This window comes from Ailuropoda melanoleuca, chromosome 13, assembly GCF_002007445.2.
Source record: "Ailuropoda melanoleuca isolate Jingjing chromosome 13, ASM200744v2, whole genome shotgun sequence".
Taxonomy (NCBI): Eukaryota; Metazoa; Chordata; class Mammalia; order Carnivora; family Ursidae; genus Ailuropoda; species Ailuropoda melanoleuca.
This window is the reverse complement of record NC_048230.1, coordinates 27065416-27092547: the sequence shown is the minus strand read 5'-3', so window position 1 is coordinate 27092547 and position 27132 is coordinate 27065416. Positions and strand designations below refer to the sequence as shown.

Genomic DNA, 27132 nt, shown 5'->3' with positions numbered 1-27132 from the left:
AAATTATTTTTTTTATTTTTTTTTTTTTTTTTTTTTTTTTTTTTTTTTTTTTTTTTTTTTTTTTTTTTTTTTTTTTTTTTTTTTTTTTTTTTTTTCCGCGCTCACCCCCCCTCCCCGCGTGCGCCCCGCTCTTTTCCCGCCGCTCGGCGTCCTCCGGACCGCCCGCGAGCGGCCCCCGGGGTTCGCCTTCCCTTCGGCCAGCCGGGCTCCTTGTTCGTCCCACAGGTTCCCTCCGAAAGCGAGCTGGAGTCTGTGCCTGGCCGCCTCGGGGAGCGGGGGCGCAGCTAGAAGGAGCCAGAGGGTGAGTCTGGTGGAGGGCGGCGCGGTGGCTGGAGAGCCCAGGACCATTCTTTGGCATCTTGGTGTCCCCGGTGCTCGGCGCAGGGGGGCTGGCTCCATGTTTGCGGAATGAATGAATCATTACTCTCCTTGTCCCCTTCTGAGGGAGGACTTTTGGAGGTCCACGTGCTGCAGAGCACGTTGTGGGGGGGGGGAGTTTCCTGAGCTAGGGCTGTCCAGTCCTGCCTAGTGAAGACCCGACTGTCATTTCTCCACCTCCTCGCCACACTCCGTTCTGGGGGGTGCTCCCTTCAGTTTGGGACTTGCGGGTGGCAGGGAAGGAGGGATCTTGTAGGCCCAGACAGGTACTTGTTGAAGGTGTGACCAGGGGCTTCAAGGTGAACAAGGGACTTGTGAAGGACAAGGGACCTGAGCAGGGCCTTTCAGAAGGTAACAGGGCACAGGGCCCAGTGGAAGCAGGGGCCACCTCATACCTTTGAGACCAGCCTGGAAAGGCCACCAGAGTATGGAGTCTGACCTGCAAGCTACTGAACTCCCCTAGGCCTCTGTTTCTTCATCAGTAAAATGGGGAGATTAGTATCCATTCCTCAGGGCTTTGTGCACGTTAAGAAAAGTGCCATAGGAAATCACCCAGCAGAATGCTTGGCACATCGGGGGGATTAGCAAATCTTAGTTTTCTTTCTTTGCTCTCTGAAAAAAAAAACAACAAACAAGCTGAGAGTTATTTGTTGCCATCCCCTCTGTCCCCACGTTGGTCACGGACAGACACAGCAGGGGTGTAGGCACTGTTTGTTGAATGACTCTGCTTGATGGAGCGACACCACTTACCCTCCTTCTCCCAGAATCCGCAGGCAGAGCTCGCGAGCTGAGCAGCACAGACATGCCCGTGCTGTCGGAGGACTCCGGTGAGTGCCTTTCCCGGCCTGGCCCTGCCCGAGGCCCTGAAGACAAGAGCCTGCCCCAGCAGCCCCAGGCTGGAGAGAAAGCAGGTTGCTGCCAGCATTGGCTCCTAGGAGCTGCCTTGCCCGCAAGCCCTGGGAGAGATTGAGAGCCTGGGGAGAGAATGTCCACACGGCAGGGTCCCCTTGGGGTCCCACGGGGCCGGAAGTACCCAGTGCACTGGCCATACTTCGTGTGTCTTACCCTCTCCTCAGGCTTGCATGAAACCCTGGCCCTGTTGACTTCTCAGCTCAGACCTGACTCCAACCACAAGGAAGAGATGGGCTTCCTGAGGGATGTTTTCAGTGAAAAAAGCCTCAGTTACTTAATGAAGGTAAAGCCCCATTTCATCCCATCTGCTGCGGGTTTCTAGAGGTTTCCCTAGCTGGCTCTTTGCATCTTCAGTGTTCCCCTGCCCCGGGAAGGTCTTCGTTAGCACTGTGACTGGCTTTCTTTTAGGCTGACCCATCGGCAATCCAGTCTGCAGCCGTCCACACAGTCACGGGCAGGCTGTGGGGCATCTAGGATATACCTGGGCAGCTGACTTGGGAGGCCCCAGCCTGAAATTGGCTGTCTTTGCAGATTCACGAGAAGCTTCGCTATTACGAGAGGCAAAGCCCAACCCCTGTTCTGCACAGCGCTGTGGCCCTTGCCGAGGATGTAAGCCCCAGGTTTTTCCTTACGGTGTTAGCCCCACTCCTGACCATGTAGGGCTCCTTTATCTTGCCTGTCACCATTGCTTAGCCTAGAGGGGACATCGGGGCTTGGAGCCCAAAGGTGAAGAGACATCTCCTTCCCTTCTCCTCTTGCTCCTCCTTGGGCCTTCTAATGAGCAGGAAAGAACCTGTGAGCCTTGGCCTGGGCCAAGGGACACAGGGACATCATGACACCCACTTACTGTGTGTTCCCGAGAAAGTCTGTTCCCCCAGCTGTGAAATGAGAGCGTTTGGATCAGATCAGCAGTTCCCAAACTGTTGAGGCTTGGGGAGATGAAGGTCAGACAATCACCTTGTACTGTGCTTTGGGGAGGCCCCTGTGAAGTCCTGGGGTCAGGTGACTTGCAATGTGTCCCTGCCTGTTGGCTCAGGGTTCTCATTTTTTTAAAGGAATGCTTGTTAGGAAGGCTTCCTAATTTCTTGTGCACCTGCCCTCTGTGTTGCATGGTTTGGGAAGAGCTGTCTTAGTAGATTGCCAAAGCCAGCTCCTGAAAAAACTCACCTAACCCCAGGAGATGGCCCGGCGAGGCACGGGTGCAGACCTTCCCTCCTTCCTCCCCTACGCGACACGATCAGGAGCACATTAGGCTGTCAGGCTCCCAGGCTCGGCACTGCCTCTCCCACCAGCTCTGGGACCTGCCACAGGTCTGAGGCTCTGAGCCCCAGTTTCTTCATCTATAAAATAGCACCGGGGTGAGAGCACGGATAATAGAGCCCCTTAGACCCAGGTTCCAATTCTGGCTTTTTAGTAATTCTCATCTGTCAAACGGCAAAATAATAATACCTGGTATGTTGAGTTCACTGTGAAATTTAGGTGGGAAGGTCCGCATCAAGCAAATAGCACAGAGTAAGGACTTAGTAAGTTAGCTCCCATTAGGAGTAGCGTACGTGAGCTACCCAGGCTCTTCGGATCCGGGCTCTGATTTCCCTGAGAGCGTCAGTCCTGGGGCGGCTGAGGGTCCCCTGCACTCTCGGGTTCCTGCAGGGACCTTTGGGCCTGAAGCTCAGGGAGCAGGGTTTTCCCTGGAGACTCCCAGAGGGCTCGAAGCACCCCAGCCGCGTGTGACATTCTGTCTCGTTCCTCCACAGGTGATGGAGGAGCTGCAGGCCGCCTCCGTGCACAGCGACGAGAGGGAGCTGCTCCAGCTGCTGTCCACCCCCCACCTCAGGGTAGTCACACAGTCCCTGCCTGCCCGCGCAGCTCATGGGGGCTCAGCCGGGAGGCTGAGGAAAGGAGCGGTCTGAGTGAGGGGGGTCCTCAGTACCAGTGTCTGGGTGGTGGTTTCTCCGGCATAAGATCCGAGACCCCCAAATCACTGCCCGGCCAAGGCCCCCGGAGCCCTGGGGCTGGCTCTTCACTTCTCTTGCTTTCCTGACAGGCCATGCTCGTGGTACACGATACAGTTGCCCAGAAGAATTTCGACCCCGTCCTGCCCCCTCTGCCCGATAATATTGGTGAGGATTTTGATGAAGAGTCAGTGAAGATCATCCGCCTGGTGAAGAACAAGGAACCCCTGGTATGTGACATGCACCCCTTCCCTGTACCACTGTCCCACCCACCCAGAAAATGGGGAAGAGACCCCCCCCGAAGTCCCCAGAGCGAGTGACATCAGCTTTGTGGGCTGCCACTGGGCCCCGTGGTATCTTTCTGTGCAGGCTACCTCTCTCTCTGGGTTGCACAGCTTCACTTGACTGTGGCCGAGCTCCTTTGTGCAGTAAATNCCCGTGGTATCTTTGTGTGCAGGCTACCTCTCTCTCTGGGTTGCACAGCTTCACTTGACTGTGGCCGAGCTCCTTTGTGCAGTAAATAACCTGCACAGCTGTCCAGGGCAGCCCTGATCACCACGCTCCGCAGCAGAGCTTGACAAACTGTGGTCCGAGGGCCAAACCCAGCCCACTGCCAGTTTTTGTAAATAAAGTTTTACTGGCGCGTGGCCATGCCTGTTCATTTACGTGTCATCTGTGGCTGCTTCTACATTGCAATGGCAGTGTGGCGCAGTTACCATGGAGACGGTGTGGCCTGCGAAGCCTAAAATATTAACATTTGGCCCTTCACAGAAAAGTTTGCCAAATCCTGCTCTGAATGCCGAGGAAGCACAGAGCCACAGCCATTCTTCTCCCCAGCTGACAGATTGTTGTCGTTTTGGTCCTGGTGCAGCACTGATTTACCGAGCAAAGGGACAGGGCTGTTTATTAGATGGGGGACGTGCAGGAAGTCCAGAGCGTGGAGTGTTTGCCCCAGAGAATGCCACAGCTGGCATTCTTGATTTTCACCTTCCACCAAGGGCCCTCAGCTAAACCACTTCTGCAAATGGAAGGGGAACTCTCTGCCCCCTCCGTTTCCCCCCCTGCAAACGGGACAGCCATCCACTGACACGGCAAAATGCTGTGTGCCAGGCACTGTGTTGGGCACCGGCCGATCAGAGGTGATTAAGGCTTAGTCCTTGCCCTCTGGGAGCTCACAGGAAAATGACTGGGGGTGGGGCGGGAGGGGGTTCTGGAAGAGGAGATGCCCAGGCTGAATTCCCAGAAAAATAACAAGTTTCCCAGGAGGACGAGAAAGAGGAAAGGCCCCCCATGCAGTAGAACGACCTGAACAAAATCACGGTAAGGAAACAGCATGAGGTACTTTTCAGCGGAGAGGCCTGTTCCCCGGCCTTGGTTCTTGAGCTTGGCCAAGAAAGAATTCAGAACCAGACTCTCGAGCAAGCCAAGGTTTAATAGCAGTTTAAAGGAAAGGACACTCTGGAGATGGGACAGCAGGCAGACCCAGAGGGGGCGGCTGTGCTGGGAGGTCAGGGTTGTCTTTTCTTTTTATGTTTGGATAGGTTTTGGGTCATAGCTGGGGTGGTTTCTGACTCCAGTTGCCAGTCATCTAAGGGGCTCCTGTTGGTTGGGAGTGGGAGTTTCAGGCCCCCTGTGGTCCTTGTCTGACCTGTCATGGCAGCCATTCTGGGGATGGGAGGAGGGAGGATGGAGTAAGGGGTTAAAACCACAATGTAAATGTATTATAATGAAGCTCTAGGTTCCTGTAAGGCAGTGGTCATAGGGAAGAACGCAGGCTATCCCCTGGGGTCTGTCCTGGCTGTTTGGAACTTGGCCTCCACCCTTTTATCAGTCAGACAAAAGTCTCCTATATAGCTAACTGCCTACTCTGTCGTATTCAGAGAGCTCTGGGCTTCCCGGTGCGGGCGTAGAATGCCGAGGTTGTGGTTAGGAGTGACGGAGGTGAGGCCGGACCCGAGGGAGATGCTGATGGTCCCAGCAAAGTGTCATAGCTTGTCCTTGAAGGAAGTGGGAGGCCATTGTAAGGTTTTAAGTAAGAAGTAACATGATCAGATTTGCAGTTTAGAAAGATCTTCCCGGCTGCCTAATAGAAAGTGGCCTGGAGGGTGAGGTCAGAAACGGAGGACCGATTTGAAGGTGGGGACCAGAGAGGGGGAGGTCCAGAAAGAGGGCTTGACCTAGGCCTCTGGGAACAGGGAAGAGAAATCCAAGAAATATGTCAGAAAAAAATTAATGTCACTTTGTGACTGGCCTGGTCTGGGCAGGAGTCTAGGGGGGATGCCCAGGATAGTGTCCAGGCGTCCAGCTGGGACGACTAGGTGAGCACGGTGGCCGTCATTCCAGGGATGGAGCTTAGGTCTCATTGAATTCAAAAGTGGAGGCATCCAGGAAGTGGAGGGATTATTTGTTCAGAAACAGACTGGGCAGCCGCCAGCATCTGGGAGGGGTTAAAATCACACCGGAGAGGTTGAGACCACGAGGGTAGAGACCAGACAGTGAGGCAAGAAGGGCGCCAGGGCCAAAGCCTGGCCCTTGCTTCATGATTTGAAAGGCAGATAGAGGAGGACCCAGCCCTGGAGACCCGTGGTCACAGGGAAGACCTGGGAGAGAGCGGTGTCACCAGGGCCTGAGCTAAGAGAGGACCCCCAAGGGAGGGCGGGCCCCGGAGGCAGACAGGTGGGAGGGAGAGGTGAGAAGGCTGACAGTGTGTGGGGACTGGCAGCTGGCGGGTGCTCAGCGCTGTGGCCGGTGCTCTCGAGGGTGTAGGTGGCATCACCTGGAGGGCAGGAAGCAGAGAGAACAAGTGCTTGGTCTGAGGGAGCAGAGACTGGTGGCTGCTGGATGGAGGGGCAGGCTTTGTACTGATGAGGGGGACGTGATAATATTTTTGGAGCCAGGAGAAGGAGCCAGCAGAGAGGGGGCATTGAGTCTGCTGTAGAGGGAGGGAGGGGACAGAAGGACCAGCCTAGATGGGAGGAGCCCGTCTACTGAGAGCAGGGAAAGGAAGACAGGATGGACAGAGATGCTGGAAAGTTTGAAGGTCTAGGAGGCAAGATGCTATGGGGTTCTTGGCTGATGGTTTCTCTTTCCAGCAGTATTTGTCCTACAGACTTCAAATAGGTGGCCTGGATGAAGTTAATAACAAGTGTGCCCATGTGTTTGCAGTAACAGCCAATAATAAAAGGTTAACACTTATTGAGCACTTACTGTATGCACTCACTGTGTGCAACATAATTGAGGCCTGCCTGCATTACCTGATAGAATCCATGCACCAAGTCCAGGAGTTAAATGCTGTCCCATACCCCAGAGGAAACAGACTCCGAGCAGATAAGGGGCTTCCTTGCTAAGGCTGCGTGCTTTCAGCGAACGGCAGGTGGATTCGAACCCAGGGTTGTCCAACACTGGGGCTCAGTGCTTCACCTGACTGCTGCCCTGCCTGCCACAGTCCCGCCTGTGGGGTGCACAAAATTGAGGGCTTGGTAGCACCTCTTGTCCTAGTCATCATCGCTGCTGTGCTCCACGTGCCAAGTACTGGTCCCGAAGCTCTGGCTGGTGCATAATTGGTTCCCCTTGGCAACCACAGAAGGCCCGGGACCCTGTGATTGATTAGAGGTTGAGAATTTGCAGGCACATTCTCTCCTTACTATTAAATGTCTTTGCAAGAGACAAGGGCTGTGATATGAGAGACAAGCACTGGACTTGGCCTCCCACAATCCTTTACTCCTTCCCAGCTGGGTGACCTCGGGGATGCTGACCTTCTCTGAGCCCCTGTCCCTCAGCCCTGAAATGAGATATGGGAGTTGCTGTGCTGTATTAACTTGAGATGCTGGTTTCATTGTGTCTTCTGAACCAGAAAGGGCTGCCCTTGATCTGCCCTCTGGGGTGACAGAGGGAGAGACGGGGAGGCTCTGAGGGGTCAGGGACTCGGGGTCTGCGGTTTGGGGCGGCTTCTCAGGAGCCTGCCTGCTCTGTCTCTGATGCAGGGTGCCACCATCCGGCGGGATGAGCACTCAGGGGCTGTGGTGGTGGCCCGGATCATGCGAGGGGGCGCGGCAGACCGGAGCGGTGAGTGGCGTCCGTGCTGGCCTGGCAGAAGTGATGGCCGGTGTGCCCCAGCCTTCCCCCTGTGTCCATGAGTCTCCTTTCCTTCTCCTCTCTCGTCCCCTTTTTGGGATGTGCTTTGCTTTCTGGGAGTGGGGCTGGAATTCTTTTCTCCTTCCCAAGCCCGGTAGAAATTGTAATTGTTTGAAAACATCTCAGGCATGGAGAACGTGGGGGTTGATCAGAAGGTTTCCTGCACTGGCCTTGCCGAGGACTGGGGTCGTGAAGCCCACAGCATGGGCTTGGCGGGTTTCCTGACTGCAGACTGGGGACGCCCTTCCCCAACAGTTGTTGCTGTTACGGAGGGAAGGGTGTTCACGCCCCAGATTTGTTTGGGTGGAAAACAGGTTGGAGTCAGTGTTGTGTGAAACAACGACTCGGTGGGGAGGCAAACCTTCTGGTGTAGAGAGGTGTTACCCCAGAAGTCTGGGGATCACTCTTGGGGAGACCAGAGCTTCTCAAACATTAACAAGCACCGACCACCCCCCCAGAGGGTCTTGTTAAAATGCAGATTCGGATTCAGCAGGTCTAGCCCCCCCCCCCCCCCCCCCGCCCAGATCCTGCATACCTAACTGCCTTCCGGCCACCTCGGGCATCTCTTTGACTAGCAATTATGGCCTCAGGTGCAGAGAGGCTTGTCATTAAAGCCGAGGCCAGTGGACAGGTGTGTTTAATACTCTTGACACCTTTCCTGGTGCCTTTAAGTTTTCTTAAGATTTGAGAAGGACATTCTAAGAGTATGTCTGTTAACCCAGTTAGGTGAAGGGCTCATGATATTTGTAAAGAAGCGGAGGTTCTAACAGAAAAAACCAGGCTTTCTATGTCAAAATAAGTGTGGTTGAACACAGGCTCCAGTATTTCTTAGCAGAGCGGCCTTGGGCAAGCCACATAATTGCTCTGGGTCTCAGGTGCCTACTGGTAAACCAGGGATTTCCCTGGGTGGCTTTGAGGCTGCGATGCTGAGTGGGGCACCCGGCACACAGTAGGACTCAGTTGGCCCCGGACCAGCCCACTTGAGTCTGCCCCATGTGTGGTGGGTTCCTCCGGTGCCCTGGGGCTGAGGCCCCTTCCTGTGCTGGTGGGACAGCCCCTGTGTCTCCTAGGTCTGGTGCACGTTGGAGACGAGCTCCGAGAAGTGAACGGAATCACAGTCCTGCATAAGCGCCCGGATGAGATCAGCCAGATTCTGGTCTGTGCTGCATGTGTGCTGGTGGGGGAAGGGGGGCGGTCAGACCAAAGCAAAGCACTTCCAGGAGCCAGAGCGGATTCTGGCTCAGTCTCTGTGTTCGTGAGGATGCTGCAGGCAAAGTGGCCTTGCGGTGTGCCCAGGGTCGGGGTGGGAGACAGGAAGCGGGGCACTTCCGGGCCAGACCTCCTCAGCATAGCTCCACTCCCTTTCCCAAGGCCCTTTCTGGGACATCTCCTCCAAAGGGTCCCCTCTTCTGAGGAATAGGGAATAAGAAGCTGCACTACAGGGTGGACCAAGAGAAGGGCTTTGGGGTCAGCTGGTCTTGGGTTCGAATCCTGCCTCCCGGACTTCCCAGCCAGGCAGCCTGGGCGAGCCATTAGGTCACCCTGGGTCCCACTTTCCTTTCCTGTAAAGTAGGAACAGGGAATGTTTCTCACCCAATGCATGGTTATGATTGGGATGTAAACATCCACGAAAGGATACACACTTCACCTCTGTGAGGGGATTTTAAGGTCTTAAGTGCTGGGATGCAAACCGCCTCTAGAGCCCGTTCTGCTAGTTCAAGTCAAGCTGCAATTGTCAAGAGCCCCAGTCATGGTTTTGTCTTCTTTACCCTCAGGCATGACGTTTTTTTATCCTTCTCCCCCCGACATGACCCTCTTTGCTAACTTCTGATAGTTCAGGAGCGGGCAGAAATGGGCTGATCTGAAGAGAGGGGACCCCATGTAGGGAGCCCTGGTTGCAGGCAGGCTCCTTTGATCTTCCTGCCCCCACTGCCCTTTCCCCGGTTCCAGGCCCCAGCCTCCTTGTCCTCTAGGGCAGTGCTGGGCCAGGCAGACTGTTGGGCAAGGTGTGCTCTCATGGACCGACTGCATTCTGCCTCGTGGAATCCCCCATGGGGATGTGGGGTCTGTGTTGGGTAGAGGGAAGGGGAACCCCCGGCAAGATAGGGGTAGCCTGAGGTTGGAGAGCCCGATGGAGAAGGTGGAAGCAAAGGGAGGGAAATGAAACTGAACTTGGTTATGAAAATAACCCGAGAGAAGAGAAAGAAGGGTGGCCTTTGGGGCACTAGAGGTCAGGAGGGAGGGAAAAGCGGAATTCAATGCGTGCGCTGTCCTCGGTGCTCATTTAGAGTTCTGTATTCCTTTGTCCCATGAAAATGCAGATACTGGGTTTTGAGTTTTGCTTTAGTTAATTCATGGAAGCCGCCATGGGAGGGCAGGCCACAGGGGAGGTGGCGAGTCTGGCTTCCTTCTGAACGTGAGTTTCCAGATCCAGGCAGGAAGACTTGAACTCAGCAAGGGTTAGATGTGGGAGGTGGTAAGCTTCGAACTCTCCCCTCTCAGGCGCAGTCCCAGGGATCCATTACCCTGAAAATCATCCCAGCCACCCAGGAGGAAGACCATTTAAAGGACAGCAAGGTATGGCAGGGTTGGAGGTGGGGGAGGGCTTTCAAGCAGTTGTTTGGGAAGAGATCACACCTCTGGTCTTCGGAACGTGTGCTCAGTGGAGAACTGTAATTCAGTCACACTGTGATTCATTTACTGGGTACCTGCCTCTTTCGAAACAGGATTTGACGTAGCTTACTAACAAAAGACAAGGTTATTTTAATTGAAATGGAAAATCAGGGCCGTGAAGAGGAGAGGGTAACAAATGTGCTGGATTCGGGACCAATTAAGTAACTGCCATTTGCTTAATTCTTTGGTGAGCCTACCTTTTTTGGGCACGTCCTCTGTGCCGGGCGCTCTGCCAGATGCTGGAGACAGGGACAGTTGGTAGCTTTGAGGACTCCTAGTTCAGAGAGGGAGGCCGGAGAGCAAGTCTTTCATTGCTATGTGACGAGTGCTCGTGCTTCAGAAAGATTCCGAGCAGAGTTACAAGCACCCCGGAAGGGTTCGGATAATAGGGGTGCTGGAAGTGAGGCTTGAGGCAGGTGAAGGTGAGTAGGACTCCCCAGTGAAGAAGAGGGGGAGGGAGGCTCACACAGAGAGGTCTGCGTCTACGGAGGCTCAGAGGTGGGGAGAGGAGTATGGGGGTCAGTGAGAGAGAGAGCACCCTGGTCTGGCTCTGGAGGGGTTGTGCTGGGAGGTAGGTTAAGGCTTTCTTAAGGGTGTTGGCATAATCCCGGCCTGGTGTGGGGTCTCAGAGGCCGACCCTGAGACGAGGATTCAAGAGCAAGTAGTTCGTTTGGAGGTGACCCTGGGAAACACCCCGGGGAAAGGAAGGCAGTGAGTGCAACAAAACATGTGTCACCGAGTTACCACTGTGTCATGCTGCTGGGGAACTCGGGGATCCCGCGGAGACACGTGTCTTCCCACCCAAGAGCCAGTGATGTTGGGAGATCTGTGTACCAACTCCTGCCAGGCTGCATCCAGGGATGGATTCCCAGCATTCCTTGCTGGCCACATTAGAGTAGAGCAGTGGCCGGAGAAAGCCCGTGGACAGAGAGACGCCAGGGCTGGCTGCTGGAAGTCTGGCTGGGGGGGCGGGGGAGCACTGAAATGGCGAGGCCCTGGGGGATGTGGGAGCTCCCGGGCTGCCACATGGGGGAGGCTGGAGTGGGTAGAGACTGGAGGCAGGGAGATCAGGTAGGGAGGCTGTTCGTAAAAGCCTCTGGGAGAGATTATTCTGACCCGAGCTGAGGTGGTGGTAGAGAGGACAATAGAGGGCATTGCTTCGATTTCAAGTAAATTTGGATCTGAACGGCCTGGCAGCCAGGGCAGAAAGGAGAGGAAAGGTAGGACATACTTTTCATCAGGAGATGGAAGGAAGCATGCCCATTTTTCAAGAAAGGTGATTCCCAGCCCCTGGCTCCCGACCCTAAATGCAGGAAGAGAAGGGACACGACAGCACTTGGCATAAAGTAGACGTCAACGAGTATTTTGGTGAATGGGGATCAATGATGGACAATATCTTTGATGTCAGATTTTTACAGCAAACCAAGACATCATCTTGGCGTGACTGTTTCCTATTTGCACACTTTGGTTGAATCCCAGGCCTTGCATAATGTAGACTCTTACTGACGGAAGGTGATTCTTCTTGGAGATGCTCGTGTGATCTCCATAGGCAGCTTTTGCAGGTTCTAACTTGATACAGGGAGAAAACTTGGTTTTCCTGGAGAAAAGGGGTAACCTGTCCCTTACGCCATCCTTCCTAAGTATGTATTCTTGATCCAGAAGCTGGATATGGACTGGCCATATGAGAATATACTCTCTTCTGAGTGCCTTGGGACCCTGATAACATCTGTGGCTGGATGAGGGTATCTGTCCTCATAATATCTGGCCGGGAAGCTCTTCCCTTTGTCTAACTGAATCTTTTATTTTTTTAAAAGATTTTTGTTTACTTATTTGACAGAGAGAGAGAGAGAGAGAGCACAAGCAGGGGGAGGGGCAGAGGGAGAGGGAAAAGCAGATTCCCTGTTGAGCAGAGAGCCTGAGGTGGGGCTTGATCCCAGGACCCTGTGATCATGACCTGAGCCGAAGGCAGACACTTAACTGACTGAGCCACCCATGTGCCCCTAACTGAATCTTTTCTGGTTGACACATAAAGGAGTATGACTTGGATCTGTCTAAGGAGGTCCTCTGGCTTCCTTTTCTTTTCTTTTCTTTTCTTTTCTTTTCTTTTCTTTTCTTTTCTTTTCTTTTCTTCTCTTCTCTTCTCTTCTCTTCTCTTCTCTTCTTTTCTCTTTTCTTTTCTTTCTTTTCTTTTCCTTTCTTTTCTTTTCCTTTCCTTTCCTTTTTCTTTCTTTCTTTCTTTCTTTCTTTCTTTCTTTCTTTCTTTCTTTCCTTCCTTCCTTCCTTCCTTCCTTCCTTCCTTCCTTCCTTCCTTTCTTCTTTCTTCTGTGTGTTGTTAAAGTAATCAAGCCCTTAATGGTCTGATTAAATAGAGATAAATAAAATAAGTGCATCCACTGAATTATAGAACAAGAAAGTGTGACAAAACGCTCTGTCTTCCCACCATCCTCTCTAGAGGGGTGACTTCAGGGTAAAGGGGACTGCTGGGGGTTGGCAGAGTATGTGGCAGCTGAGGCGGGGTGAGCCATAAAAAAATGGGGACGTCCGTCACCCACTGCAGAGTGATGACGAGGAGCCAGCCACAGTCGTTGTGTTGATATTTGTGTTTGAATCCAAGCCTCCAGATCCCTTATTTAACAGATGGCTGCCGACGTCCTTAGGGGCAGTGAGCATAGCCCGAACCACATTTTAGTTAAAATCGGGCTGGTTCCCAGGACCCGTTCTTGCTTTGCGTTTGCTGAGAGGCTCTTCTGAGGACAGCAGACTGGGTAACTAAGGAAGTACTTCGGCTGGAAAGAGACATTCAGCTAGAGGGCCCATCTCTTAACTTTCTGAACCTTGATAGATTTCCGGACTATACTATTCAGAACGGTTGAAGAACAAGAGGAAGCCATGTGCCGTGTGTTTCCGAGTAGTGCCCTGACAGTGAGTGACAGGTGTCCTCTGGCCTTCGATGCGGCAGCGACATATTTGTGCTCACGCCCTCTTCAGGTGTTCATGCGGGCGCTCTTCCACTACAACCCGCGCGAGGACCGGGCCATCCCCTGCCAGGAGGCAGGCCTGCCCTTCCAGCGCCGGCAGGTCCTGGAGGTGGTGAGCCAGGACGACCCCACATGGTGGCAGGCCAAGCGAGTAGGGGACACCAACCTTCGAGCTGGCCTCATCCCCTCCAAGCAGTTCCAGGAAAGGTGGGTCTGGGCTGTGTCGTCTGGGGGGTGGCTCTGGAGTGGCTAGAGGTGTGGGTACACGGCAGAGCCCTGGCCAGAGGGTCGCGCGCAGAATGTTGTTGGGGAGGTGAGTACCCATGGCCCTTGTGTCCGGTCTTCTTGCGCTCCCACCAGCGGTGATGGCCGTTTGAGATTTAAATACCTGTATGGAAATCTAGGATGTATGTTTTATAATACCTACTTAAAGAAAGTTGAAAAATAAAATACAAAAATACAGAAGAGGAGGACGAGGAAAAGCAAATTACCCGAAGACTCGCCGCTATCGCGACGGCATGATGGATGTCCTTCCTGTGCTTTTTACGGGAGAGACACAGAGAGAATTGGAAGTCATGCTTTTGGGGGCCGTGTCCCTTAACATGGTGACTTTAGCATTTCCCACATTATTACCTAGTTCTCATTGTGTGATTTTTAATAGCTGTATGATATTTCATCAGAAAGTAGACCACTCATGGGCAGCAAGTATGGCTTCTGCCCTCCTCCCCTCAGCCCCCCCCCCCAGGAGCTGACAGCGTAGCCAGAAAGTCACATGTGGTTCAGATGAACTTTCTAGAAATGTGATGGGTGCAGAGGAGGACGACACCGGGCTCTGTGAGGCCATATCCTAGAAGGGCTGCCCCTCACCTGGGCATGCACGGAGGAGTCTCTGAGGAAGGTCGTACCCAGGTGACATCACTCTTTCCCCATGGCTGTGCTTTTCAGTTGTCTGCACTGTTTCGCTGCCGCAAACTGCAGTCATCAGCTTGCACGTGAGTCTGTTCCTCACAGGTCACGTGATTTCCTTAGGGTAGATTTCCTAAAGTGTAAAAGCTGGCCCAGAGGGTGTGGCAGTCATGACTGCATGGCCTCTCCTGAGGTTTGTAGCCTTCTTCCATCTTTTGGGGTGTGGAATGCTGCCGTGACAGACATCGGGGCTCGTCTGCCTCAGTGGCCCCCCAGACACGGTCCCCAGGCCAGGTGTGTCAGCATCCCCTGGGAACTTGTTAGAATTGCTAACCTTTGGGCCCTGCCCCAGCCCCGCTGAATCAGAAACTCTAGGGGCAGACCCTGAGCTCGCTGGTCCAACAGAGAGTCCAGGTGATTCTGAGGTGCTAAACTTAGAGAACCCTTGCCCTCTTTCTTCAGGAACCTCAGACCCATACGCATCTTGGGCTTCCCGGGTCTTGGGGGGAAGCTCTTTAGCTGTGTTTAAATGTGGAACCCTAGACACCTCGAAGAGCCCTGGGTGTTTTCTCAGATCCGAGATGAGGCCTTGGTGATTGCCTCTCCACCGATGGCTAAATTGGGCAATGTGCCAGGCTGTGCTCTCCGTTGGGGGGGCGGAAAAGGGGACTAAATTAGGGTCACTCTCGCCCTTGACCTCTCCTGGGAGTTGTTGTGTTATCTCCCAGCTTCCTCAGAGATGGGGAGGCTGGATGAGAGTGAAGAGGCCTTCCTTCCTTGAGAATCAGCCCTAGGAAGGTAATGACCGATCGCCGACATGGCATGGGCCATACACCTGTGTGTGACCATCTTCGGCTGGTTGAGCTTCTCCCAGAGCAAGAGACTTGGTTTCTTCCTCCTTGTGAACCAATGAGCTGTGAAAGTGTCACGGGCACTGACTGTGAAGGAGGGAGGCCCTTGGAGTGCCAGTCTGTACCCACCTGTGCAATCCAGGCCTTGGTTTCCCTGAGTTTTCCAGAAGGTTCTCTTGGACTGGTTTTGTGGCTGAGCTCATGGGCCTGCCCATTTCCTTGTGTCCCCACAGGCGACTAAGCTACCGGAGAGCCACCGGCACCCTGCCGAGCCCGCAGAGCCTCAGGAAGCCTCCCTGTGAGTAGATGGGCAGGGAAACACTTCGGCGAGGGGCTGGGGTTAGGGCTCAGGCTTCGTGCCCCGAAGAAGCAAGCACTGGACTGGAGAGGGCACCGAGGGTCCTGTCTGAGCTGGCAGGCCTCCAGAGGAAGGAGGGGATGAGGAGGGGAAAGGGGGGTAGGTCGGGGAGGGGGAAGCTGTTCTCTGGAGAGGAGCTACTGTATTTGGGACTCATAGATGATACTGGGGGGCATGTTAAACACCTTTTGCAAAATTGTGTGCGTGTGTGTGTGTGTGTGTGTGTGTGTGTGTGTGTGTGTGTGTGTGTCTGGGAGAGCGTCCACAGCCTTCATTAGATTCCCAAGGGGCTCTCTGATCCAGACAGTTTAAGAACCCCTGATACCGGATGGGAGTGGGGAAGGCTGTGAGTGACCCTGTGTTAGCAGCCACATTTGGCAAATAAAAAGAAAGGATGCCCAGTTAAATTTGAATTCCAGATAAATACTGAATGGGTTTCTAGTGTAAGTATAGCCCATGCAATATTTGGGACATACTTATACTAAGAAAAAATTATTTGTTGTGTATCTGAAGTTCAGATTGAACTGAATGTCCTCTATTTTATCTGGCAATCCGATCCTGTGTTAGCACCTACCTTCAGAAGACACACTCACCAGCACCTTGCCTTTTAATCTTCACAATGTGAAGGAGTGGTGTCATGACATCCTCTTTTCCAACTTGGAAAAATGGAGGCTTGGGAGGTCAAGGGAGCGGGGCTGGGGTCAGGTTTTCCGAGGGCCTGTGCCCACAGCCTCCAGATGAGAGCCCTGTATAGAGAGCAAGTTGCCTCGTGATATGGCCTCTCGGGCTCAGGGGGGGCTCGGAATCAAGTGAGGGGCCCGAGGGGGTGTCCGGTGACCGGAGGGCAGCTGGCTGGCAGCCTTGCTCTGCACCGCTCCATCCTCTGGCACCTGCCTTTGCCCAGGCCCCTCTCAAAGCCCGGAAGAGAGAGAGCAGGTCCCGGCCCCACTGCAGGCATCCTGGAGTGAGCTGCTCCCTGGCTGAGGGCTGCTGCCCACGGCCACTCTTCCAGACTTGCTCTCAAGTCAGAAGGGCTGCTGAGTAAATTGGCCTTGGGGCTGCTCATGCCAGGGCCGAGCTGGCTGGCTTCGGGCCGCTAATGAGACACACACAGGAAGACTAATTAGAGCTAGGCTCGGTTTAATAACACACCGCAGCTCGGATCATAGGTTTGTTGGAGGAAAGAAAGGGGACAGATGGAGGGCTCCTTGCGCACATGGGGCCGCGGCTGCCTCTCAGCCACAGGGCCTCCCGGTTCCCCTCCACTAACGCTCTTCCATCTGTCTTTTGTGCAAACCGCAGATGATCAGCCTTGTGACAAAGGTAGGCTGGTATTTATCCCCTGTGCACCCGCACAAGAATGTACACTGTCTGGAGCTGGAGGGGCTTCTTTTCCTCCCCTTGTGCCCTGAGGTGTGAAGAGCTGCTGGGCACAGAGCTCCTGCCTGCCCTCCTGGCACATAGGGCCCCGCCCCCAGACTCTGGCTGGGCTAATGTGCCACCGGCCGGATGGGAGGCAGGAGACGGGAAGGTGGGGCAGGGCGAGTGAATCTCCCTTCCTTCTGCACACTGATCCTAACCTAGACGGGCCTGCTGGCCCAGAAGCCCTGCCAGGGCCTGCAAAATCTGTTTGGGGCCTAAGCATGGAGAGTTGAGTGAAACACAAGGACTTGGTTTCCTGGGGAGCCGGGACTTGGCATCTCTCCCGAGCCCCCTGAGATATCATCCCAGCAGGCTCCTCCTGGCCACCCAGGAGCCGGGTCCGTTTGGGTCAGAGTATGTGTCCGGCATGGCTCACTGGCTGCCCTCTCTCTGTTTGTTTCCCAGAGACCTGTGACTGTGAGGGGTACCTCAAAGGGCACTACGTGGGTGAGTATTGGGCCTCGTCCCCCAGCACCCCCCGCCCTGCCCATGCACAGCCAACCGTGGGCTCCTGGGCCAGGGGAAGACAACAAAGGCAGAGTGATCTGAGCCCCAGCAGCCCTTAGAGAACGGCTGAGCCTGGGGCACCCACATCCCCTCCGTCTCTGTCAGCCAGGGGAGGGGCTGACCTGCCCAGGCTTTGGGGTCCCCCCCAACTTCTGACCAGCCCCTAGGAGCAGAGCCCTGGCAGGGAAGGGATGTGGACCGATCTGTTAACACCGATCTGTTCTCATCACAGGCTCGGCCGCGGGCCAGTCCGTGTTTGCCGCCACCGCGCAGTGAATACGAAGCCTTTACTAGTCTCCAGAGGTCCTTTGCTGCTTCTGTTTTGCTTAGTCTTTTCAAAGGCCTTAGAGACCGGCCGAGATTTTTTCCCTTTCCTTTTGAAGTAATTTCAGACTTAACTGAAAAGGTGCAAGAATCGGACCAAGAACTCAGATTCGCCAGATGACACTTTGTCGTGTTTGCTTGGTCACCCCCTTTCTCACACATACAGGTTCTATCTGAGTCACGTGACTCAGTTGCAGCCAGCACGTCCTTTCACCCCTAAATGCCTCAGTATGTATTCCCTAAGGGTGGGAACGCTCTCTTACAGAACCCAGGCGAGTCATTAAAACGCTGGGCATTTAACATGCATCCAGCTCTGTCATCTAATACACTGTTCTGGGCCAGTTGCCCCAGTAATGCCCTGTAGAGCTTTTGCCCCGATTCAGAATCCAACCCAGGACCACACGTCGCACTTGTACATTTGTATTCCCATTTCACGGATAAGGAAGCTGAGGCTCAGAGAGGTGATTCCTCCAAGGTCAGCCATGTGCTAAATAAAACGGTGACAGGGGCGCCTGGGTGGCGCAGTCTGTTGAGCGTCTGACTCTTGGTTTTGGCTCGGGTCATGATCTCAGGGTCGTGGGATCAAGCCCCGTGCCAGGCTCTGCACTCAGCGTGGAGTCTGCTTAAGACTCACTCTCTCTCTGCTCCTCCCCCTGTGCTCTCTACAAGTAAACATCTCTAAATGAAACAGTGACCTTGAACCCTGATTTTGGAGGCCAGATGGTCACCTTTTCTTCATCTTCCTGTGCATCCCGGTCGGCCCCTTCCTGAAGCAGGGGGTGGTTGGGAGAGGCCAGTGGGACTCGGCCTCCCTTCCAGGTCTGGGCAGGTAGAGAAAGTCTTTACTGGGAGATCCTGGGACAAATACCACAGTTCTCCCTGCCCTTCCCACAAAGCTGGTCTTCGGAGAAGCTTCCGGCTGGGCCGTAGGGAAAGACTGGGAAGCCCCCAGGAAGGAAAGGGGTCTGCAGGAGCCGAGTCTCCAGAGCTGCTGACCTACGAGGAGGTGACCAGGTACCAGCACCAGCCTGGTGAACGGCCCCGCCTGGTGGCTCTGATTGGTAGGTGAGGCCCTGCGTGTCCAGGGAGTGGGCTATGCAGGAGTTCCCCCCACCCCCACCCCCCGCAGTGGTGGGGAGGGAGCTCAGCAGGGACCCCGGTCAGCCTTCCTTTTGTTTTCCAGGATCTCTGGGAGCCCGCCTGCATGAGCTGAAGCAGAAGGTGGTGGCAGAGAACCCACAGCACTTCGGTGTTGCTGTTCCACGTAAGAGGGCCCACATGGGGGTTTGTGTGTGCACACCTGTGCGTGGAGAGTTCATGGGGACTTGACTCCCCAATTCCAGTCTCATCCTTACTTTGGGTCTGAGGAACCGATAGGCACTGCCTGGTACGGGCAGATCATGGGACCTAGGCATGATAAGAAACCCACTCTCAGTGGTCCACTAGGACCCTCTGAGGCAGAAGCTGGAGGACCACTTGCTCAGTTTCTTTCTGGGGTGGGAGAGGAGTCTAGAGCACACTGCAGGCAAAGTAGCAACCGTTCCAGCTGCTTCTTCGCAGTGACTCTGACTCCAATGGCTGCCGCCCTCTGCTTGGGTAAGACAGCAGGGCAGAGAGGCCGGGAGTCCGGTGAGTAATGACACCACTCGGGCGCTCCCTTGTAGCTGGCTTCCAGCCCAGCAGAGTGGCTGGGTGCCCTCCGAGGTGCTCATACCACTGCCAGGTTCTGAGGCTAGGAGCAGCTGTGGATGCTGAGACCGAGGCAGCAGGAGGCCCTGGTTCTGGAGGTGATGAGGAAGAGGGGAACAAGGGTGTAGGACCTGTACCAGGAGCTTTTATGTGCAGTAGCTTGGTCAGCCTCCCAGTGCCCCTGAGGAAAAGGTTGATCACCATCCTGTACTGCACAGGAAGACACTGGGGCTCAGAAAGGTTAAGTCACTTGCCCAGTGTCACACAGCTGGTAAGTAGTGGGGCCAAGATTCAAACCCACGCAGCCTGCCCAGTCACATCCGTAACGAGGTCCCCCAAAGGGCCTTTCACCCGCTGCCTCCCGCTCCTGTCCCTTCCCTTTCTGGGACTCTCAGTTCTTCTGGTCTCAGAGGGATGCGGTGTGGGCGCCTGGTGGCCACCAAAAGGGAATGCTGTGTGGCAGTAATGAGACCTTTCCAGAGCATTCTAAGGCCAGCTACCAATCTTTTCTTTTACTGGACCCCTCTCCCCTGGACCTTGGGGCCCATAACCCGGACTGTGGGTTGTCAGAATTGTCTTTCAGAGCCCCACCTGAAGTGGCAGGGATTGGAGGGAGGCGGCAGGGTCTGGGAAGCCTCTCTCGCGGCATCTCTCTGATGGACCTGGTAGGTAGGCTTCCGAGGGCCACTGCCTTCCAGGGTGGACTTGAAACAGGACATGTAGAGGCTGCTCACGTGTGGGTCCTTCAGAAACCCCCAGATCCATCCCCCAGGCAGGAGTGCATAGATGGTCACACCTACCTGCTTCAGGCACCCCACAGATAGGGGACGTCCCCCCCTTGCTCTTAGGAATGGAGTCAGGGAAGACTTCTCGAGGCTTCCCTCTTTCCAAAGGCAGTGGCTTTTATCCTGGGTTTTGAAGCATAAATAGGAGTTTTCCAGGCAGAGAAGAAAGGAATAGTTCTCTATACAGAGGGAACGACTTGTGCAAACGGACGGAGGTGTGAGTCAGGGTAGCAGCGTCAGGGACTGGGCAGGCTAGGGTGGGTGATGTGGGAGGAGATACTCATCAAAGGTCTTTAGAATGTTATTGGTGATGAATAAAAAGTTTTTAAGCGAGGGAATGACGTCAGACAAGTGACCCTAGGAACTCTGCCCAAGGTTGGACAGAGATGCTGCATACAGAGCACAGAGCATCCCGCATGGTCCCCAAGGGCATGAAAATACTGTCCTTTAAGACCCCCATCTTTTCTTCCGGAATGCTCTGGAAAAGAGCAGCGTGTGCCTTCACACGTGCTCTGGTTCTGCGAAGGACCCGATTTCTCCCTGAAGTGCGCATCTCAGTTCTATTACAGAAATCAGTGGAGAAACGGTGTGAGTTTTGCAATTATTTACGTGAGAGCCAGCTTTGCTGAAACATGTCTAGTCCATCACGGGACTGTCTGTGTTCCTGTCTCTTCTCTCAAAATGAGAAATAACTGAATAAGGAATTAAAAGCCTACAGCAGGCTGTCTGTATCTGGGGCGCCATGGCTCGCGGAAAGGAAAGCCAGGAGGAAATCAAAGGTTGGGACTAGGGATCCCTTCAGTGATCTTTACAAACCACACCACCTCAGCCAGGCCGGCCTGCGGGGCCGCTGAGGGCAAACACTCGGCATGGGTCAGAGCTCACACCCTGGCTCGGGGCTTGACCTCCCTGCTCCTCCGTTTTCCTCACCTGCAAAGTGGGAGGCCTCCTTTCCCACACTGTGGTGTGTGCCTGCCCCCCGGGGCCCTGAGGAATGGGAGCCCTGGGTTCATCCACCGAGCAGCGATGAGCTCCGGAGACGAAGGAGGGCCCAGGCTCGCTGCTGTTCTGGAACGCTGTGAGGTGACATCTCTTGGCCCAGTTTCCCTTTTCCTTTCTTTCAAAGATACCACCAGGCCCCGAAAGAGCCATGAGAAGGAGGGGGTGGAATATCACTTCGTCTCTAAGCAAGCATTCGAGGCCGACTTACATCACAACAAGTAAGTGGCCTTGATGGCCCAGCCGGCCCTCGGTGCACCTGTCCCGTGTTCCGCCTGACCTTGTGGGAGGGCTTTCGGGAAGGATGGGGGATGCGGGAGAGGAGTTGTGGAAAGTCCATCCACGTTTCCCTGCTAATTTAGGCAAACTCGGGAACTGAAGGCCTGTTCCCTGTTGGTGGTGTTTTAGGTTCCTGGAGCATGGTGAATATAAGGAAAATCTCTACGGAACCAGCCTGGACGCCATTCAAGCGGTGATGGCCAAAAACAAAGTGTGTTTGGTGGACGTGGAGCCGGACGTGAGTTTCTGAGCCAGTTGGGCGTTTTCTGTTGGCAGAATATATAAATGGGGGGGGGCGCCTGGGGGCTCAGTCGGTTAAGCATCTGACTCTTGATTTCAGCTCAGGTCATGATCTCAGGGTCGTGGGATCGAGCCCTACGTCTGGCTCTGGGCTCAGCAGGGAATCTGCTTGAGATTCTCTCCTTCTGCTCTCTCAAAATAAAAATAATAATAATAAATGAGGGGACTGTATATTTTACAGAACATTTGACCTCGATCTAAGGCTTTTTTAGTCCAGAGGACTGGATGTTGAAATTTCCTTAGGTCTCCCTTTGAGAATCTAAGGAAAGCTCTGTAGCCCGAAATGTGCACGTGTAGACACAAAACGGCATTAGTTGTAGGGTGCTTCCAGATCCCCTGGTGGCCTGCGGACCTGGGATCGTGGCCTTGGCATGGAGGGGAGCAGGCAGGGATGCGGGCTCTGCTGGTCAGTCGTGATGGGACAGGCAATGAGATGCCGTGCACACACAGATGGATGCTGGGGCTGCGCTTCCCGGATCAGGACACCGCCCCCGAGACAAGTCAGGGCAATGGCTCAGGGAATCACCAAGAAAGACGACCTGTAGAGCAGCTTGCAGGAGAAAGGGGGAGGAGACGTGACCCTGAGAAGGGCTTCAAATCTGTTTGCCTGCTGTGTGTTTGACGGGGGCTCAGGCACCTTTCTAACCTCGTCTTTGACAACTGCTAAGTTTTGAACTCGGTCTGGGTGTTTCCTTTCTCTGTAGAAGCAAAGCTCTGATTTATGTTGTAGGGTGTAGGCTTTATTTAACAGAAGTTGGTTTGAGACAGATTCCAAAAAGCTCGTTATGTCTATAAAGGAAAACCCTCTCTCATTTGGACTTGCCAGGGGTTGGTCATCAAAATTAAAAGTCTAAATTGCAAAATTTTATTTGAAAAGTGATTTTATTGATTTTTGGGGGGTTGCAGATTGTACATATAACAGTTTAATACCAGTGTTTCCAAATGGAGGCCCTTACGTTGTAGGTCCTAGGCAGTAATGAACAGGATGATTTGCGTATTGAAAACCTTCTAAAGTCTTTATAATTTGTTTCAAATGATTTCTTAGTCTCTTCGTTTGCTTAGCAAAATCCTTTCTTCTCTGAATATCCTAAGGAGGCCTGTGTGATAACACACATTTTGAATAGTATAGTACAGATCGACGACGTTTGACTAAGAGATGCACATTGAATCTTCTATCAGACCGAGCAGGTGGAGAAGGGCACAAGAAGGTTAATGAGAGCTTGTGCGGGCAGAGCTAAGAGAGACGGCAGCACTTGGAGCCAGGGCTTTCGAACGTTCATTCTCAGCAAGTGGGCCTTTGGGGCCCAGCCAAGTCCAGAGTCAAAGTGGAGGACGGGAAAATGAGCAGCTGGTCTGCCCAGTTGAAGTCCATTGTCATAGGACCATGTGATCAGGACCTTTGCCCCTGAGGTTATATGATAAAGCAGACCATTACAGAGCATTCAAAAAGTGTTTCATGATAAAATATTTCCAAAATGTATAATATTTTTGAACTCTCTTTCTCAGGCCCTGCAACAGCTGAGGACGTCAGAGTTCAAGCCCTATGTTATATTTGTAAAGCCTGCGATACAGGAAAAGACGAAGACGCCACCCATGTCCCCAGCTTGTGAGGACACAGCAGCCCCACTTGTAAGTTTAAAGGTGATCATTTCTGAAGGCCTAAAAGGGCCTTACCACTGTGTAAGGGCGCTCGTACTTCCTGCACGGGGCTGTCCTTCCTTTTGCCTCTATTGGCCAGACTTAGATCAGGTCAGGTCACCAGAAATCCCAAGGTGGGACAGCTGTAAATTCATCCCGCTTCAGACAGGGATGACACTGCCTGGGCTCCCCACCCTTCACTCCTTCACGGAAGGATCTTCTCAGAAAATAAGGGACATCTGTTCAAGACTTGATCACACTAATCTGTTCAATTCCCTGGCCAAAGCCAAGTTGTTTTGGTTTTTTTGTTTTGTTTTGTTTTGTTTTGNAGCAGGCTCATAGCGGAGGAGCCGGATGTGGGGCTCGATCCCACAACGCCGGGATCACGCCCTGAGCCGAAGGCAGACGCCTCAACTGCTGTGCCACCCAGGCGCCCCAAGCCAAGTCGTTTTTAATTGAAACACAAATTCGGATCGAGCAAGTGGTTCCGACATGGGGCAAGGGACAGCATGGCGGGAGTCTTTCTACGTGTTGTTCAGGACTGGGACACTCTCGCTGAAGCCACAGGGGGTTGAGTTCCACCTTTACAGGCCAGGAAAGGGGTACTGAGAGCCCCCCCTTTTTTTTAAGTAGGCTCCAACACGGGGCTTGAACTTACGACCCTGAGATCAAGACCTGAGCTGAGATCAAGAGTCGGACGCTTCACCAACTGAGCCACCCAGGCGCCCCTGGTTCAGGGGATTGATGGCTGCAAAACAAATGTCATACAGTTTATTCCAGGAGAGATTTACTTGAGTTCCTTCAAGATGCAAATATTAGAAAGATTGAGGTACTTAGTGGCGAAAATGTTCCTTCTATAATTCTTTAAATAGCTACATGCTTCCAAGATGAAGAAGGAGGGTGCCTGGAGGAGGGGAAAGTCCAGAAGCAGGTCCGTGGGAGGTGTGTGTGTAAGGGGGACGTGGGGGAGGGAGGATTGAAGGTCCAGGGGCAGCATGACACACTGCAGCGTGCCTTTGAGTAGAGAGGAGCCCTGTGAGAGAGAGTATGGAGGTAGCAAGCTTCTCCCGATGTTATCTACCGTTTCTCCTCCTGGGAGAAAGTAAGGAGAAGAAGTGACCTCAGCCTTCTCTTTGGTCTCTGCTGTCTTTGTGACAGCATGCCCACCTGTTTCCTAGGCCTTTAGCACCTATCTTCTGACCCTGCAGGTACTCTCCCTAAAGTTGGGATCTGGGGCTGATGGGCAACAGAGAGAGGAGGAGGAGGGAATATTTTGGAATGTGGGTCTCTGGGGGAGGGCAGCGCACCCTGTGCTATAAAAGCCTGAGTCTCAGTAAGCACGAGAGAGAGAGCAGCAGAGGCCTGGCAGGAGATAGAAAGGGAGTGGGTGAACGCCAGAGACGGATTTCATTTTGCGACGTTACTTAGAGGTGACCTGCCACGTGCCTTTTCCCCCCAAATCAAGCTAACCCGCCTGAGGTTCTGCTTCTTCGAGATGTCTTTGAATGAAGACGCAAACCGTACGCAGGCTGGGCGAAGTGAGGGATCAAGGGCTACCTGTCCCTCAGGGTTAGGGGGTTGGGAAAGCAGTCTGATGAAGGAAGTCGGGGATGCCGGGGAAATGGGGTGTTTGGTCAGGATTGTCCCAGAACTTTCGTAAAGAACTCTACTCGAGCTACTGTGTTCGTGTTGGGCTCCGGTATGAGGAAATGGCAAGAAGAATGAAGTTCTACAGGATGGATTTAGGAGTCTGAATTCAGGGGGCCTTAGCGTTACTTATTCTCCTTCTTTTCCCCCTTGTCGATTCCAGAAATGCTTGCTTTGCTTATAGTTAATAGTATTTGTAGTTCTTTGCTGTAATTACTTAACCAAATTGACATGAGAACATAATGGTACCCCTTCTTTGGAAATACCTTCCAACCGGAAGTGTGATACTGACATATTCTATGTACACACAGAGAGAGAATTGGCATCCGCCCAAAGCCCATGTCATGGCTGAGATTAACAGGTCCATAGCAGATACTTTGAGAAGATGAACAAGGATTGTGTCTACTGCCTGGCAGCATTGTTGGACGTGTGACTGGGAGTTATCCATACTCTGTGTTTGTGCACACCGTGGGTTATGCATGGGCACAGGTCACCCTCTCATCACTTAAAAATTAGACATTAGAACACTGCCCAAGAAAAGACTGGAGGTTTCTTATTTTGAGGGAGAACCACCCAGTGGCTTCATAACTGGCCCTTTCCTTGCAGGACGAGGAGCAGCAGGAGATGGCCGCCTCCGCGGACTTCATAGACCAGCACTACGGGCATCTGGTGGACAGCGTGCTGGTGAAGGAGGACCTCCAGAGTGCCCACAGCCAGCTCAGAGTGCTCTTGGAGAAGCTGAGCAAGGACACTCACTGGGTTCCTATTAGTTGGGTCAGGTAACTGTATCCTAGAACATCCAGGTTGGAGGGGTCCTGGAAGATCACCTTGCCCAGCCTCCCCCATGCTACCAGCCAGGAATCTCAAGTGTGGAGAGGAGCAGAATTTTCCATAAACTCCATCGTCAAGAAAAATATATGTGTGAAGTCTCGTCCGTTACTGGGTTTTGTCTGTTGTTTTTCACTGTGCCCCTGGGGAGCAGAGAACAGGAATCGACAGGGGGACATATCACAGAATAGCACATTTCATTCACTAAAGGATCCCAGGCAAGTTGACCCGGATTCTTTGCACCGAAGTTAAGTAGCCCCTGTCTTTTGGGGGGTGGGAATGGGAAATTTCTACAGTACCGATTTGCAGAGATTATAAATGAGCGATGCTTCCTTTACTCAGCTTTGTCGGAAATGAAAATCTCAGTGTTGTACGCACTGAGATTTTCCGGGCAACTGAACCTCCCCTGTCCTCAAGCACTAAAATGTCCATGTTAACCTTTGCGATCGTGTTTGCTTGACAGTAGGAAACGTGGTTCTCTGTCTTCTTAAATAGTGAGCACACACAAACTTCATTTTGAATACTAAGGCACGCTTCATCATCGGCATGAATTTCAGCACTATTATATGATATGATGGCGGTTTTGGGGACTCTGGAGGAACATAAGGCTACTTGTCCCTTTTCTAAATGCCCTCAGACTGTGGTTTTTGTTTTTTTTTTACTTTAAGATTTTATTTATTTATTTGACAGAGATAGAGACAGCCGGTGAGAGAGGGAACACAAGCAGGGGGAGTGGGAGAGGAAGAAAGCAGGCTCATAGCAGAGGAGCCTGATGTGGGGCTCGATCCCATAACGCCGGGATCATGCCCTGAGCCGAAGGCAGATGGTTAACCGCTGTGCCACCCAGGTGCCCCATGCCCTCAGACTCTTAACCTTGAGCCCTGGCTTTGCTTTGTTCCATTCTATCACTTGCTGCTCCCGTCCCTCTCACCACAGCTCGAATTTACAGTAAAATGCAGTGTGGCTGTAACTCCTGAGACCGCAAAGAGGCTGCTTACACATGCCAAGCTCTTTCCCTCATGAGAAGAAAAGGGGGCCAGGTTCTGGGCAAAGGACCAGAAGGAGAAGATCTGCTGCCCCTTTAGAAATTTCCATTTTGCCTTCTCACACAAAGCCACCTTTGCAACTTTCTAGCTCACAAACCTGCTAGATGCACCTGCCAGGATCACATTCTTCAGGTCTTTCTAGCAAAAAGGTAAGGACTTCGTTGCACTGACCAAGCACAAATTCTTAACAAGTGAAATGAGTCTTGAGTTGTCACAGGTAGCAGTGGGGCGGGGAAGACGACTGCCCCCTTGAAGTGGGAAGGGCACGTACAATGTTGTGTGTATTCTACGGGAGAGCCAGGATCCAAAGTCAGCTCTGAGGCCAAAAACGAAGTCAAAATGACTCTTGAAAGACACTAACCAAATCTAAGCAGAGTCCCATCTGGGTGGCTTTTCCTCCAGTGTACGAACAGAGGGGTTGAACACCAGATGGCTTTTCCCCCCCTTTTATCATTTTATTCAACAGGCATTTTTGGCCTCGTAATATTTTTATGCAATTGTCAGATAAAATGGTACTAATTCTCTT

At 53.1% G+C, this 27132-nt stretch overlaps 1 protein-coding gene across 1 annotated transcript; it reads left to right on the top strand.

The window, feature by feature from the left end:
• Positions 1-143: 143 nt before the first annotated feature.
• On the top strand, positions 144-25818 carry MPP3 (membrane palmitoylated protein 3). The gene is made up of 19 exons (XM_002919729.4): positions 144-301; positions 1143-1205; positions 1455-1573; positions 1822-1899; positions 3045-3125; positions 3335-3472; positions 7226-7307; positions 8447-8532; positions 9879-9953; positions 13038-13234; positions 15018-15082; positions 16445-16465; positions 16970-17011; positions 18292-18456; positions 18579-18659; positions 20996-21089; positions 21277-21385; positions 22954-23076; positions 25339-25818. Exons 2-19 carry the CDS (start codon positions 1181-1183, stop codon positions 25513-25515), a joined length of 1758 nt encoding a protein of 585 aa, XP_002919775.1. The 5' UTR covers positions 144-301; positions 1143-1180; the 3' UTR covers positions 25516-25818.
• Positions 25819-27132: the final 1314 nt, after the last annotated feature.